This window comes from Lonchura striata, chromosome 32, assembly GCF_046129695.1.
Source record: "Lonchura striata isolate bLonStr1 chromosome 32, bLonStr1.mat, whole genome shotgun sequence".
In the NCBI taxonomy this organism is placed as follows: domain Eukaryota; kingdom Metazoa; phylum Chordata; class Aves; order Passeriformes; family Estrildidae; genus Lonchura; species Lonchura striata.
Genome location: NC_134634.1, coordinates 3427678 through 3442660, shown reverse-complemented (window position 1 = coordinate 3442660; position 14983 = coordinate 3427678). Strand labels below are relative to the sequence as shown.

The 14983-nt window shown below is 64.1% G+C and overlaps 2 protein-coding genes and 1 long non-coding RNA gene across 4 annotated transcripts in view; 2 read left to right on the top strand and 1 right to left on the bottom strand.

The window, feature by feature from the left end:
• The first annotated feature begins 173 nt into the window (after positions 1 to 173).
• Positions 174 to 2160, top strand: C32H8orf58 (chromosome 32 C8orf58 homolog). The gene is made up of 5 exons (XM_077789221.1): positions 174 to 219; positions 841 to 1430; positions 1514 to 1607; positions 1726 to 1829; positions 1900 to 2160. The coding sequence occupies exons 1-5, from the start codon at positions 174 to 176 to the stop codon at positions 1981 to 1983; spliced, it is 918 nt and encodes a 305-aa protein (XP_077645347.1). The 3' UTR covers positions 1984 to 2160.
• A 270-nt stretch (positions 2161 to 2430) lies between these two features.
• Positions 2431 to 6454, top strand: LOC110479413 (uncharacterized). 2 transcript variants are annotated; one of them, XR_002466923.2, is made up of 3 exons: positions 2431 to 2639; positions 3487 to 3596; positions 4801 to 6454. It is a non-coding gene; the product is annotated as an uncharacterized LOC110479413 (long non-coding RNA). The 2 variants fall into 2 exon arrangements; XR_002466922.2 differs by having other exon boundaries at positions 3465 to 3596.
• A 264-nt stretch (positions 6455 to 6718) lies between these two features.
• Positions 6719 to 14983, bottom strand: part of BIN3 (bridging integrator 3) — a 47768-nt gene continuing 39503 nt past the window's right edge. Inside the window, exons 8-9 of the mRNA XM_077789248.1 lie at positions 14344 to 14478; positions 6719 to 7460 (exon numbers count right to left, since the gene is read on the bottom strand). Of these exons, the coding sequence (XP_077645374.1) occupies positions 7314 to 7460; positions 14344 to 14478 (282 nt within the window). The 3' untranslated portion in view covers positions 6719 to 7313. The remainder of the gene's footprint in view (positions 7461 to 14343; positions 14479 to 14983) is intronic.

Here is a 14983-nt window from a genome sequence, read left to right as displayed (position 1 = left end):
GGAGTCCTTAACCACTGGCCCAGCCAGTATCGCCGATCCCAAGCCCTGCGAGGAACCAGTTGGGAACCGGTCCTGCAATGGGCGCCTCTGGATGCAGGGCCCGTCGCCGGCCGGGGTGGCAATAAAAGGGAGCGCCGGGACGCGCGCCCGGCACTCGGCTCCGGCTCCCGGCGATGTGGGGCGGCTCCCGCGCCGTCTGGAAGAGGAGGTGCAGCTGCTGTGAGTGCCTTCGAGGGGGTTCAAGCCCCCGAGTGGGGTTTTAGGGGGTGGGCAGCCCGCAGGAGGTGCCAAAGCTGCGCTGCCAGCTCCCTGAGCCCGCGGCGTGGCTGGGAAGGGAGAGAGCGCTGGGCGAGGAATGCCGAGAGCTCGCCGTGGATGCAGCGCGATCCCACCTGGAGCTGCGGGGTGCTGGGGGGCACAGCCCGGCTGGCGGTGCCACCCATCCTATGGGCACGAGTGCGAGGAGCTGGCGGTCCCCGGAGCCGTCCCAGGTCCGGGATCCCACGGCCGCGCTGTGTCCTGGGCTGTCGGCACCGTGCTGGAGTGGGATATGGAAGAGCCTGGCTCCAAAGCCCTGCCCAGGTCAGGGTGGGGGCTGTGGGTGTCCCCCCAGCAGATCAGCTTGGGAGGAGGAGGAGGAGGAGGATGATGGTGGAGGCCGCGGCTGTGTTTTTGGGGAGTTGTAGGAGAGTATTCCCAGCTGCTGGGCAGGGGGAGAACGGCCTTGGGCACGGCTGGAGCTGCTGTAGGGGGTTCGGGGGGCTTGGAGGGGTGGTGGGCATCCACTTTCCTTCCCAGGGACCCCCCAGCTCAGCCCACTCGTCCTCCCTTGCCCCGCAGATGGTCCCTGGGAGTCGGCCGAGAGCTGCATCGTGCGCACCTCCGCCAGCGTCTACCGGCGGCTGCAGGAGAGCCCGCGGCAGCCCCCGCGGGGAATGAGCAGCCGGGGACCCCCGCAGCCCCCCAGCAGCCCCCCGGCCGGCGGGAGGCTCCTCAAATCCGAGTCCGAGGATTCGGGCGTGGAGATGGCCAGCAACGAGCACTCGCCCTCCACCCCGCTGGGCTCCGAGAGCAGCTTCTCCCTGGAGGGATTCCCGGCGGAGAAGCCCCCCGGGGAGGAGCCCCCCGGAGAGGAGCCCCCCAGGCCGGCCCGGAGCCGCTCGGCCAGCCGGAGGCTGCTGCAGGCAGCGCAGCGGAGCAGGAGGCAGCGCTGCCAGCGCAGCGCCAGCGCCGCCGAGCTGGCAGAGCCCCCCGGGGACCCCTCGGGGGTTCGGCAGCCCCGGGACCCCCAGGCCGCGGTGCCGGGGCAGGGGCTGCGCTACCTGGAGCAGGTGTGCCAGATGCTGGAGCGCCTGGCGCGGCTGCAGCAGGACAACCGCGCCCTGCGGCGGCAGGCGGCCGGAGCCCGCTGCGCCCGCAGCCTGGTGAGGGCCGGGAGGAGGGGGATTCGCGGGGGGAAGGGGGTGCGGGGGTCGCAGCTCTCACACCCCGCCCGTCCCCTCCTCGCCCGCAGCCCAGCCGGCAGCCCCCGAGGCAGGATTTGGATTTGGGCGCCTGGAGGGATGAGGGGTTCCGGCCGCGCTCCTGCTCGGACAGCCAAGCGCCAGGTGAGCTCGGGAGCGGCGGCACCGGGAGATGCGGGGATGGGGGCAGCGTGCGGGACCGTGGCAGCACGATGCCCACCCCAACCCTTCAGCTTGACCAGCTTCGTTCCCCTCCTTGCAGCAGCCGAGCCCGGGCCGTGCCGGAGGCTGGGCGGACACTCGCTGAGCTCCCCCAGCCTGCTGGACCCCTCCGAGGGCGGGGCGGGGGTCCCGCCACCGGACAAGGTACGGCCGGGGGGCTCGGGGAGGCCCGGGGCGCCCCCGGGACCCGCCCCTGACGCCGCTCTCCCGGCAGGACGGGCGCTCGCACTGGGGCCGGGTGAAGGTGCTGCTCACCCGCCTGGCCCGCCGCTCCCTGCGGGGCGGCCGGTGCCGGTAGGACCGGGAGGGGTCCCGCTCCCACCGCCGCACCCGGATGGAAGAATTGCGTCACGCCTCTCGCTATGACGTCACGCCTCTCGCCATGACGTCACGCCAGCCCGGGGCCGGTCCCCAGCCTGGCGCAGCCCCTTCCCCTTGATTTCTTTTCCCCCAATAAAGTCTTTTCAGCCACAAACGCGCGGCTCGTAGCGAGGTGCTTGCTTGCTTGCTGCCGCGCCGTGACGTCACGCCCCAAAACCCGGCGTGACGTCACGCCAGGACGCGTCACCGCCGCATCACTTCCCACGGCTTTTCCGCCCCTTTTGTCCCACGGGGCCGCGCACGGACCAAGCGGCTCCCGAGCCCCCTCCCCGCCCGGGGCAGGCTCCGGAGGGGTCCCGGGGCTCGGGGCAAAGCTCGTCCTTCCCCCGAGCCCCCCGCGGGTGGTGGGGAGGGGGCGCCGGGGGTCCCCGCCACGGCGGGGATGATGCTGCCGGGAGCATCGCTGCTCTCTCCAGGGGACTCCCCCAGTTTGGGGGTGGGTGAGGAAGGGGCTCGATGCTGTTTTGGCGCTGCTGGAGCCCCTCCTGGTGTCGCCAGCTCTGCGCGGGACGGGCCGGTGCCGCAGGTGAGGAAGATGCTGCCCCGAGCCCCGGCCAGGCGCTCTCCCGTCAGGTATCCCGTTATCCCTCCCTTTTTTACCCCTTTTCCTGCCGATTTCCTACCATCCCTTGGGAGTTTTTTCCTTCCCAGCGGTGAATCCCGCAGCGCCTCCCGGCACCGCTCCCACCCTGGGGACATCCCTGGAGCTGCAGCGTCCCGCATCCCCCCGGGAACCGCGAGGGAGCCCCGGGGACATCCCTGGAGCTGCAGCGTCCCGCATCCCCCCGGGAACCGCGAGGGAGCCCCGGGGACATCCCTGGAGCTGCAGCGTCCCGCATCCCCCCGCATCCCCCCGGGAACCGCGAGGGAGCCCCGGGGACATCCCTGGAGCTGCAGCGTCCCGCATCCCCCCGCTCCTCCCCGGGAACCGTGAGGGAGCCCCGGGGACATCCCTGGAGCTGCAGCGTCCCGCATCCCCCCGCTCCTCCCCGGGAACCGTGAGTGCTCGTCCCCGCCGTGCCCACCCTCACGGCAGGGTCTGGGGGGACAGGGGGTCCCTGGCAGTGCCCCCCGGCTGGGTCGCAGCCTGTCCGGAGGTGCTGAAGAGTTTTTGGAGCACAGCTGGGGGGGTTGTGTGTGTTTTATCCTTGTTCCCCCCTTTCCAGCATCAAACCCCTTCCCATCTCCCCCCCTCGGCCCTCCTGAGCCCCCCAGGGTGAGGAGCAATGGGGAGGGGCTCGGGGCGGTGGGGAAGGACCCGGCTGGGTGCTCCCGGTGCGGGGTGGGGGTCTGGGCACCCCCTTCCCTGCTGCCCCTCTGCTCCTCCATCCTCCCCCTCCCCTGGGACCCGCCTGAATCCCAGTGATGATCCCAAGGGAGCTGCTGGGGCTGGTCCAGGGGATGCTGATTCTCCTTCCAGGCCCCGGGTGAGGAGGAGGAAGGAGACCTGAGCCTCTCTGTCCCACCCCAGCACCCCCGAATCACCTGGAACAGGGGGAAGCTCCCGAGCCCCTGACAAGGAAAATCAAGGTGCGGATGCAGATGTGTGCTGGTGTTGGCAGGCCTGGACAGGGTTAATTCATCCTATTTGTGAGGAAAATCCTCGGGATTGGAGGTGGACTGACACCTGCTAAACCTGTCTGAGATTTGGGGAGGAAGGGGGACAGTTGGGATGGCAGCAAATCCACTGAGCTAACCCGGAATTCCCGACGGGGAGGGAAAAGGAGGAGGATTTGCTCAGCAGCAGGGAATGCTCCCCATGCTGGGCTGGCCCCGCTGCCACTCGCGGATCCTCCGGGGGATCCTTCCCTTCCCTCCTGGAGCTCGGGGTGCTGATGAGCCTCACCCAGGGGTGCCCCAGCCACCGAGGCCGAGCACGTTCCTCATCGCAGAGCGAGTTTTCCCTTCCTGCCGCTCTCCCTATTAGCGCTGGGATCTTGTGGGCGGTGCAAAACCCGCTAATTATCCACTTTTTACTATCAAAGATGGAATTCTCCTCCCCAGCCGCTGTGGAGAGTAGGCGGAGTGAATCCCTGGGAACGCCTGGGTTGAAGTTTCCATGGGTGACATCCTGAGTGCTGGCAGGGACCAGGAGCGGGGATTTGGGGATGCTCGGAGCGCAGAAGGGGAGGGATGCTGGGGACGAGGTGGCCGGGGAGGTCTGGCTGTGCCACACAGGGTGACAGCGGCACAGATAAAACCACCAGGTGGGTTCAGGTGAGCCATGGGGGTCTGGAATCTGGGCAGGAATCCAGGCCACAGAGGGATCTGTGCCCGTTTGGGACCACACTGAGGTCTGCAGGGCTCGGATCCCGTGAGGGAGCGTGTCCCTTGCTCAGCCTCACAGGCTCTGTACATGGCTGTTAAATATATATATATATATATAAATATCTATATTCTGTATATTTAGCATCCCTGCTCTGGGTAACTGTGGCAACGGGGTTTATTTTGCTTCAACCTGGCCTGCCATGTGATGTGGTTGGGAAGGAACAGCCAAGGGGAGAGGGAGGGATGAAGTTCTCCCTGCTGAGAGCTGGGGAGGAGCCGCGGCCTGGGACGCTCCTGGGGGCACCTCGCCGTGTCCCCGCACTGGGGACAGCCAGCAGCACTCTCACAGCTCTGTCCCATCCCTTCTGCACCAGCTGGGAAGGGACGGTTTGGTTTTAGGGGTTCCATCCTCATTTCCTGCTGGGCTTCCCAGGACACCCCAAGCACCGCTCCCCGTCTCACGCAGGTCCCGCTGGGAAGGGCTGGGGAAGGTTTCCCTGGTACCTGGAGCAGCAGGAGCCTCGAAGGGACCTTCGTCATCTCCACTGGAACCTCAGCAGGGTGGGCTTCCAAGCCCACCCCGAGCAGCACCCGCTCAGCCCAGGACCCAGCAGGCGGCCCCTGCTGACCCTGGAAGGTGCCAGTCGGGCCGGAAAGCTCCTCTTGTACCGAAACCTCCGTTCCTCGTGCTCTGGCGCCGCCTCCTTCCCCCTCCACGGGGATGTTCAGTCCCGGTTCTCCCCCCGGGACACCCCGAGCCCCCCGCGTCCCCCTGCAGTGGCGGCCGGGCGGCGGCAGAGGGCGACAGCGGCCCGGCGGTGACAGCGACAGCGACACCGTGACATTGACAGCGACACCGGCACGGTGACAGCGACACCGACACCGGCACAGTGACATTGACAGCGACACCGGCACGGTGACAGCGACACCGGCACGGTGACATTGACACCGGCACGGTGACAGCGACAGCGACACGGTGACATTGACAGCGACACCGGCACGGTGACATTGACACCAGCACGGTGACAGCGACACCGGCACGGTGACATTGACACCGACACCGGCACGGTGACAGCGACACCGACACCGGCACGGTGACACCGGCACCGACACCGGCACGGTGACACCGGCACGGTGACACCGGCACGGTGACACCGGCACGGTGACATTGACACCGGCATGGTGACAGCGACACCGACACCGGCACGGTGACACCGGCACAGTGACATTGACACCGGCACGGTGACAGCTACACCGACATGGTGACAGTGACACCGACACCGGCACGGTGACACCGGCACGGTGACATTGACACCGGCACGGTGACAGCTACACCGACACGGTGACAGCGACACCGACACCAGCACGGTGACACCGGCACGGCCCCAGCGGTAACAGTGACACAGGGACCGGCACGGTGACACCGGCACGGTGACACCGGCACGGCCCCGGTGGTGACAGCGACACCGACACAGGGACCGGCATGATGACACCGACACCGGCACGGTGACACCGGCACGGTGACACCGGCACAGCCCCAGCGGGGACACCGACACAGGGACCGGCATGATGATACCGACACCGTCACGGTGACACTGGCACAGCCCTGGCGGTGACAGTGACACCAACATTGGCACGGTAACACCGGCATGGCCCTGATGGTGACAGCGACACTGACACCGGCATGGTGACACCAGCACGGCCCTGACACTGACACAGACATGGCCCTGGTGGTGACAGCGACACCAGCACGGCAGCAACACCGGCACAGCCCCAGTGGTGACAGTGACACCGACACTGGCACAGTGACACTGGCACAGTGACACTGGCACGGTGACACCGGCATGGTGACACTGGCACAGCCCCAGTGGTGACAGCAACACCGACACTGGCACGGTGACACCGGCACAGCCCCAGTGGTGACAGTGACACTGACACTGGCACAGTGACACCGGCATGGTGACACTGGCACAGCCCCAGTGGTGACAGCGACACCACCCTGGCGGTGACACCGGCACCGGCATGGACCCGGTGGTGACACTGGCACGGCCCTGGTGGTGACAGCAACACCAACACGGCCCCAGCGGTGGCACTGGCATGGCCCTGGCAGTGACAGCAACACCAGCACAGCAGTGACACCGGCATGGCCCCAGAAGTGGCACTGGCACGGACACGGTGGTGACACCAGCATGGCCCTGGTGGTAACAGCCATAACGGCACGGACCCGGTGGTGGCACAGACATGGCCCTGGTGGTGACAGTGACACTGGCACAGCCCCAGTGGTGGCACCAGCACAGCCTTGGTGGTGACGGTGACACCGGCACAACCCCAGTGGTGACAGCGACACAGCCCCAGCGGTGGCACCGACGCAGCCCCGGCCGTGCTGCGCTGCCAAAAACTTTATTGGGGACAAGCCACCGAGTCCCTGCGGCCCTTCCCCGCACACCGAGGCGGGGCTGAAGCCCCCAGTTTTCCATAGGTTTGCTTCCGTAGGGATGTCCCCCATCTGTCCCTGCTCTGGGGTCTGGGGTCCCCTGTCCCCACCCTGCACCCCCCAGCTCTGGGGCAGGGGCTCTTTGTCCCATTCCTGGGAAAAGAGGGATGGACGCTCGCCACGGGAGGCATCACCCCCTCCCTGTACCTCAAAAAATGGGATTTGAGTGATTTTACCCTCCCCTGAGGGGACCACCGGGCTACTAAGGCACAAAATGAGGGGAAGGAGTGGGGGGTCTCACCCTCTGGGCTCTGGGGGTGCAAAGAGGGGTCTGGAACCTGGTAAAACCCAGCACCCCACATCCCAATCCCCATCTTTGTCCGCACGGGATCGCTCCCTTTCCTTGCTCCTCCACACCCCCAAAATTTAAGGTGAAACTCATTCGCGGACCGACAAGGACGATGCAGAGCCGCGAGTCCGTCCCTGGGAGGGGAGCTGGGGGGAAAGGGGGGGATCCCCATCCCCTCCACACCCCCAGGCTGGCCTCAGTCGTCGGCCACGATGGAGAGCGCCCGGAGCTCGCTGAGCTTGGCGTCGTTCTCCCGCTCGCGCTGCTCGTCGCTCAGCCCGGGCCGGTCGATCTGCGCCGTCAGGTCCCCAAAAATCTTGTGCATCTCCGTGTAGTAGACAACCTGTTGGATAAAAGGGGGAGTGGGGAGGGAGGGGAATGAGGGGGGGGTCTCCTCCCCAGCCCACCCCACCCGCGGGTGCCCTCGGCAGCCCCTCGCCGCGGCGTTGGGGTCTAAAATAGCTCCCTCCCACGCGGCCATGCCACCCCCTCGGATTATTACAACTCAACACATTTTAATAACACGCTGCCCTTCTCCGCTCGCTTCCCATCTGCGAGCCGCCACCGGCACTGCCACCCTCCCGTCCCCTCGTTTGTCACCGGTGCCACCGGCACCCGCCGCCTGCCCACGCTGCCCACGGCCCGGTGGGCACGGTGGGCTCGGCGAAGGGGGCACGCCCGGCAGAGCCGTGCCCCGTGCGGAGCACGGCGAGGAGGAGGAGGAGGAGGAGGAGGAGGGGTGTGTTAATAACGTGCTAATTAGCACCGCCAATTATCTCCGGCAGCGAGCAGCTCTTGCCGGCGCGGGAGCCCGTGGGTCAGCGCAGGCAGATGGCAGCGGCGTGGCTGAGCGGGGAGAGGGGGGCTCCCAGCTCTGCCTGGAGACCCCCGGTGCTGCGGGACCCCCGGTGCTGCGGGAACCACCCCCTCCGGTGTCCCGGGACCCCCGGTGTCGCGGGATCCTTGGTGTCCCGGGACCCGGGGCACTGTGGGACCCCCCCGGTGTCGTGAGACCCCCGGTGCTGCGGGAACCACCCCCCCCGGTGTCCCGGGACCCCCGGTGTCGCGGGATCCTCGGTGTCCCGGGACCCGGGGCACTGTGGGACCCCCGGTGTCGTGGGACCCCTCCGGTGCTGCGGGTCCCCCCCTGTGTCCTGGGACCCGGGGCACTGCGGGACCCCCAGTGTTGCGGGACCCTCGGTGCTGCGGGACCCCCAGCCCTGCCTGTGAGACCCCCAGGGCCGCTTGGGCACTCGTGGTGCTGCCTGTGAGACCCCCCGAAGCACAGAACCTCTGGGTACCCCCTGCACTGTAGGACCCCCAGACCCTCCCGTGGGACCCCGGCACTGCAGGACCCCTGGTGCTGTGCCAGCTGTGGGATCCTGTCCTGGATGTCCCCCCACGCCCCTCAGGGAGGGATTGGGGAGCGAAGCCCCCCCAGGGTGGGCAATGCCAACGCTGTCCCCATTTCCCAGGAGGGCCCCAGCATCTCCAGCAGCACTGAGACATCCACGGTCTCCATGGAGACCAGCTCCCCTAATCCTGCTCAAAACGCTGCCGATTTTGGGCAGGCCCCAGGGGGCATCGTGGGCCCCCAATTTCCAGGCTGAACGCTGCCTGAAGCCCCCTCCCCAGGCCCGGCCGTGCCGGGGGTCCGGGGGCTGCTCGTGGCCGGGGCTCCCCACGCAGCGCTGCCGGCTGAGTCACAGCAATGCTCATTTACACGGTGACTAACGAACCCCACACGGGGCTGAGCTGGCACGGGCCCCCCAAAATCCCTGCACGCCCCCCAAAGCACAACCCCACAGCTGGGTCACCCCCAGCATCCTCTGAGCCCCCCTGCCAGCAAGAGATGCCGAAAACACCCGAAATCCTCTGGCAGTGCCACGGGTGGGCAGGGATCCGGGGGTACGGGTGCCAAGCGGGGTGCCAGAGCCCTGGAGCAGCCCCCCATGTCCCTTGTCCCCAGCCCGGGGCCAGATGGGCTCTGCTCAGTCACACATGGCCAAGGGGCACTGCCAATTCCAGCACAGAAAAAGCTGAACCTTGTCAGGGTGGCAGATGCCACCCCCAGGATTGTTCCCCAAAATTGGGGGATGTTTGTCCTTCGGGATTGGTCCCAGGATTGTTCCCCAGGATTTGGGGACAATTGTTCCCCAGGATTGACTCCAGAACTGCCCCGTCCACCAGGATCCAGAAATCCCTGAGGATTCCTCCAGGACCAGGATTGCACCCTAGGATTGTCCCCAGGATTGTCCCCCAGGATTGTCCCCCAGGATCTTCCTCAGGATTGTCCCCCAGGGTTTTCCTCAGGATTGAGGCCAGGATTGTCCCCAGGATTGTCCCCCAAGATTTTCCTCAGGATTGTCCTCAGGATTTTCCCCAGGATTTTCCTCAGGATTGAGGCCAGGATTGTCCCCCAGGATTTTCCCCAGGATTTTCCCCAGGATTCTCCTCAGGATTGAACCCAGGATTGTCCCCCAGGATTTTCCTCAGGATTGAGCCCAGGACTGTCCCCAGGATTGTCCCCAGTGGATTGAGGCCAGGATTGTCCCCAGGACTGTCCCCAATGGATTGTCCCCAGGACTGTCCCCAACGGATTGAACACAGGATTGTCCCCAGGATTGTCCCCAGGACTGTCCCCAGGGCTGTCCCCAATGGACTGTCCCCAGGGCTGTCCCCAATGGATTGAACCCAGGACTGTCCCCAGGACTGTCTCCAATGGATTGTCCCCAGGACTGTCCCCAGGATTGAACCCAGGACTGTCCCCAATGGATTGAACCCAGGACTGTCCCCAGGATTGAACCCAGGACTGTCCCCAGGGCTGTGCCCAATGGATTGTCCCCAGGACTGTCCCCAATGGATTGAACCCAGGACTGTCCCCAGGATTGTCCCCAGGACTGTCCCCAGGATTGTCCCCAGGACTGTCCCCAGGGCTGTCCCCAATGGATTGAACCCAGGGCTGTCCCCAATGGATTGTCCCCTGGACTGTCCCCAGGGCTGTCCCCAATGGATTGAACCCAGGGCTGTCCCCAATGGATTGTCCCTTGGACTGTCCCCAATGGATTGAACCCAGGACTGTCCCCAATGGATTGAACCCAGGACTGTCCCCAGGATTGAACCCAGGACTGTCCCCAGGGCTGTCCCCAATGGATTGTCCCCAGGACTGTCCCCCAGCATCCACGCTGCACCGACTGGGCAGAGCAGAGCGAGTTCCTCGCCGCTGCTCCCCTTCCACCCACATCCCGCAGCCACCAACTCCTTCCCCAGGGACACCCCATGTCCCCAGGGCCTGGTGGGTGTCCTTGGGGACCCCTCCTGTCCCCAGGGCCCGCCGGGTGTCCCTGGAGATGCTCCTGTCCCCAGCAGGCCCCAGTGCAGAACCAGCTGGCACCATCCAGACGCTGCAGCGCTGCGCCAGCCGAGCCTCCCCAGCTTCATCCACAAAACCCCACTGGCATCGATCCCCCCGTGATTTCTCCTGTTGAAAGAGCAGTGAAAACCCTCCCAGGGAGGGGCTGCACCCCAAACTGGTGACAGTGACAGGGGCCAGCCAGCTCAGCCTGCCCTACCTGCTCCCGCCAGCCCAGTACTTTTCCAGCTATGGATGCCATATGCTCCCACCCCATCAAATCCCAGCTCCAACTCGCCTTTGAGCCCGAGCCAACGGCCCCAAGTCCACCTGTCTTGAACTAATTCTGTTTGGGGACGCCGTGTTCTGTGGATTTTCTATAGATCCTGGCCACAATGGCCCAGCAGTTGCTTGTTTGGGGCAGCCCTACCCAAAACAAACCAGGGGCGCTGCCAGAACTAGGCTCCCCCAGCCCACAGCACCATCCCTGCCTTGCCAGCCCCATCTTTCCCCCCATTCCATTGAAATCCAAAGGAATCTCCTGTTTTCTAGCTGGAAAACAAAGCACAAAGCGGGAAGGAAGTGCTGTTCACGCCTCACACCAGCGACAGCTCCAAAATCTCCCCCTTTCATCTTCCATGTGGCCACTTCAAAGCCCCCAGCCAGGGAAATATTTGCCTCCCTTGGCTTGGCCCGGGCCCGTGGGTGGAGAGAAGAATTTGGTGTTGAATGTTACAGCCCTGCAAGCTCGGGACATGTCAGGAGACACCCAGCCCCGGGAGCAGAGCCAGGCTGTGCCACGGGAACTCGCCCGCCCGCCCGGGCAGGAGCCTCGGGAGGGTCTCCTTGGGTCACAGCCACGGAGGTGCTTGGGAGCAGGGTCCTTCCCCTTCCCTGGGAGGCAGCTGGTCCCCTCCCAGCTCATCGTGGCACTGGATGGTGTCACTGTCACAAAATTTGTCTTGCTTTAACTCCCGGCTTCCTCCAGCGCCGAAAAATAAGGAAAATTAACACGGGTTTGCCTTTGGATGGTGGGTTTGACCCAGGGTGAAACAACCCCAAAATCCCAGAATCCTGAATGAGGCCCAGCCCCAGTTCCATCCCAAAATCCCAGAATCCTGAATGAACCCCAGTCCGACCCCAAAATCAGCATCCTGAATGAGGCCCAGTTCCATCCCAAAATCCCAGCATCCTGTATGAATGAAGCCCAGCCCCAGTCCCATCCCAAAATCAGCATCCCTAATGAGACCAGCCCCAGTCCCATCCCAAAATCAGCATCCTGCATGAGGCCAGCCCCAGTCCCACCCCAAAATCAGCATCCTGAATGAGGCCAGCCCCAGTCCCATCCCAAAATCAGCATCCTGCATGAGGCCAGCCCCAGTCCCACCCCAAAATCAGCATCCTGAATGAGGCCAGCCCCAGTCCCATCCCAAAATCAGCATCCTGCACGAGGCCAGCCCCAGTCCCATCCCAAAATCAGCATCCTGAACAAGGCCAGCCCCAGTCCCATCCCAAAATCAGCATCCTGCACGAGGCCAGCCCCAGTCCCATCCCAAAATCAGCATCCTGAATGAGGCCAGCCCCAGTCCCATCCCAAAATCAGCATCCTGCATGAGGCCAGCCCCAGTCCCATCCCAAAATCAGCATCCTGAATGAGGCCAGCCCCAGTCCCATCCCAAAATCAGCATCCTGAATGAGGCCAGCCCCAGTCCCATCCCAAAATCAGCATCCTGAATGAGACCAGCCCCAGTCCCACCCCAAAATCAGCATCCTGAATGAGGCCAGCCCCAGTCCCACCCCAAAATCAGCATCCTGAACAAGGCCAGCAGCCCCAGTCCCACCCCAAAATCAGCATCCTGAATGAGACCAGCCCCAGTCCCATCCCAAAATCAGCATCCTGAATGAGGCCAGCCCCAGTCCCACCCCAAAATCCCAGCATCCTGCAGGAGGCCAGCCCCATCCAGTCCTTTCCTTGTGGGATTCACCTCCAGCCTCACCCCACTCCTGCAGAAAAGGCTGAAAACAGGAATGACCTCGAGGAACACGACTCCCCCAGCTGCTGATCAGCTCGGGGGGGCACAGGGGGAGGGAGAGCAGGGCAGCATTCCCGTGCCAGCTCTCTCCTGGCATGGGGATGCTCCTGCCTGCCCTTCCCAGCCAGGTGCCTGCAGGTGAGCAGCGCCGAGCTGACTCAGGGCTCCTGCTGCTATTCCTGGCTCGCCACTGACTCATTACCTCGGGCAAATCACATCCCTTTTCCACTTGATTTCTGCCACTTCAGTGGGAAAACGCTGCGCAGAGCTCCCGAGCCAGGGGGGGACACGGCACAAATATTCCAAACTCTCCTCCCAGCATCCCTCCCCGCGGGTGGAAGGATGCAGGCAGTGCTGGGAAGGAAGAGGGATGAGGCTCCCATGGAGGCTGGCAGGGAGGGAGGGATGTGAGGAGCTGCACCCATCTGGGACCAGCTCGAAGTGCAGCCTACGGGAGATGCATCAGCTCTGTTGTGACGCTGTCTTTTTGGGTGTTCAAAACGGGATTTCACTCGGTTTTCCCAACAAATTCCTCACCTGAAGAGAGGCAAGGCAGATAGATGGGAAAGAAAGCTGAGGATTCCTAAGGAAGAAGAGGGAGATGGATGGAGAGTCTGACAAACTGCCCCAGCAGTGACACCCTGCTGCTCCCTGCTTGCATCTCTGGGCACTCCGAGCACACCTACCCCGAAGTCCAAAATCTTGGGAATCAGGACACAAACAGCGAGAAGCCGGAGGGGCAAAGGCGAAGAAAACCACGGAGAGGGCAGAGAAAATTCAGCTTTCAAAGCTTCAGTGGGGAAAAAGGCCAGCAAGAGTCTGCAACAGCTCTGGGAATCGTGGTTATTCCGGGCTGGAACAGGGAGCCCCGCGGCCGATTGCTAAGGGAACAGCAGGAACAGCATCCCCAGCACCCACCCTGCGGCGCGGGGAGCATCGGCACCATCTGGTAGGTGAATCAGCCTTGCAGACAACTCGCTGGCAGCTCCATGCAGAGGCCCCCCCAAGTCGGAGGTGAGGTGGAACACGTGCTCCCGGCACCACCTGGGTGCCTGCGGCAGCTCCCGGCCCCAGGACGCCGCAGGAGAGCGGGAGAAGGGCCACGGCGTGGGTCCCACCCTCCTCCCGGGGCTGCTAGAGGTTCTCAAAGCTTGGGGAGATCCCAACCCTGCCCTTCTGCAGCTGAAGGAAAGGGAGGAGGAGGAGGAGGAGGAGGAGGAGGAGGAGGAGTGGCAGCACGTCCCCAAAAGAAGCTGGAGGATGGAAGAAATGGAAGCTGGTGGTTATTCAGGTCTTTGGTGTGGAGATGTCCCAGGAGCTTCTCCACTCACCAGGAGACCAAACACCTCAAACCTAATGAAGCTCTGAGCTCAGGACTCTAAATTCGAGGAGATGGAGCTCCCACGGGCTGCCAGAGGTTCTCAAAGCTTGGTGAGATCCCAACCCTGCCCCTCTGCAGCCGAAGGGAAAGGGAGGAGGAGGAGGAGGAGGAGGAGGAGGAGGAGGAGGAGGAGGAGGAGGAGGAGGAGGAGGAGGAGGAGGAGTGGCAGCACATCCCCTGCCACTGGGGAAGCTGGAGGATGGAAGAAATGGAAGCTGGTGGTTACTCAGGGCATCTCTTCCTGCAGATCTTTGGTGTGGAGATGTCCCAGGAGCCTCTTCTCCACTCACCAGGAGCCCAAACACCTCAAACCTAATGAAGCTCTGAGCTCAGGACTCCAAATTCGAGGAGATGGAGCTCCCAGGTGGATAAAGCCATGGAATCCCAGAGGATAAACCAGGCAGGGCTGGAGCTGTGGGACAGGACACGACACAGGGACCAGGGGGGGACAACGTCTCACCTGTGCCCGGACCAGCGACTCGAAGCTGGGTTTGAAGTAATCGATGCGGCTGCTGTAGAATTTGGGCATCTCCTCCAGGAGCTGCTTGTTCTTGGCTTCAAAGTCCTCCTTGACCGGGCGCAGCTCCTCCCGGGCCTGCGGAGGGACACGGGGTCAGACTCCTGGGACAAGGATCTCCTGGCATGGAGGCCACCCCAGGACAATGGGGAGCCTTGCTTGGTTGGGGGGACCCATGGAATCATCCAATGGAATCTGGTGGGATCCACGTGACCATTCAATGGACCCTGGTGGGATCCAAGTGACCATCCTGTGGGACCTGGTGAGATCCAAGTGACCATCCTATGGACGCTGGTGGAACTCAAGTGACCATCCTGTGGGACCTGGTGGGATCCAAGTGACCATTCAATGGACCCTGGTGGGATCCAAGTGACCACCCAGTGGGACATGGTGGGATCCAAGTGACCACCCTATGGAACCTGGTGGAACTCAAGTGACCATCCTATGGAACCTGGTAGGATCCAAGCCACCATTCAATGGACCCTGGTGGGATCCAAGTGACCACCCACAAGTGACCATCCTGTGGGACCTGGTGGGATCCAAGTGACCAGTCAATGGACCCTGGTGGGATCCAAGTGACCAT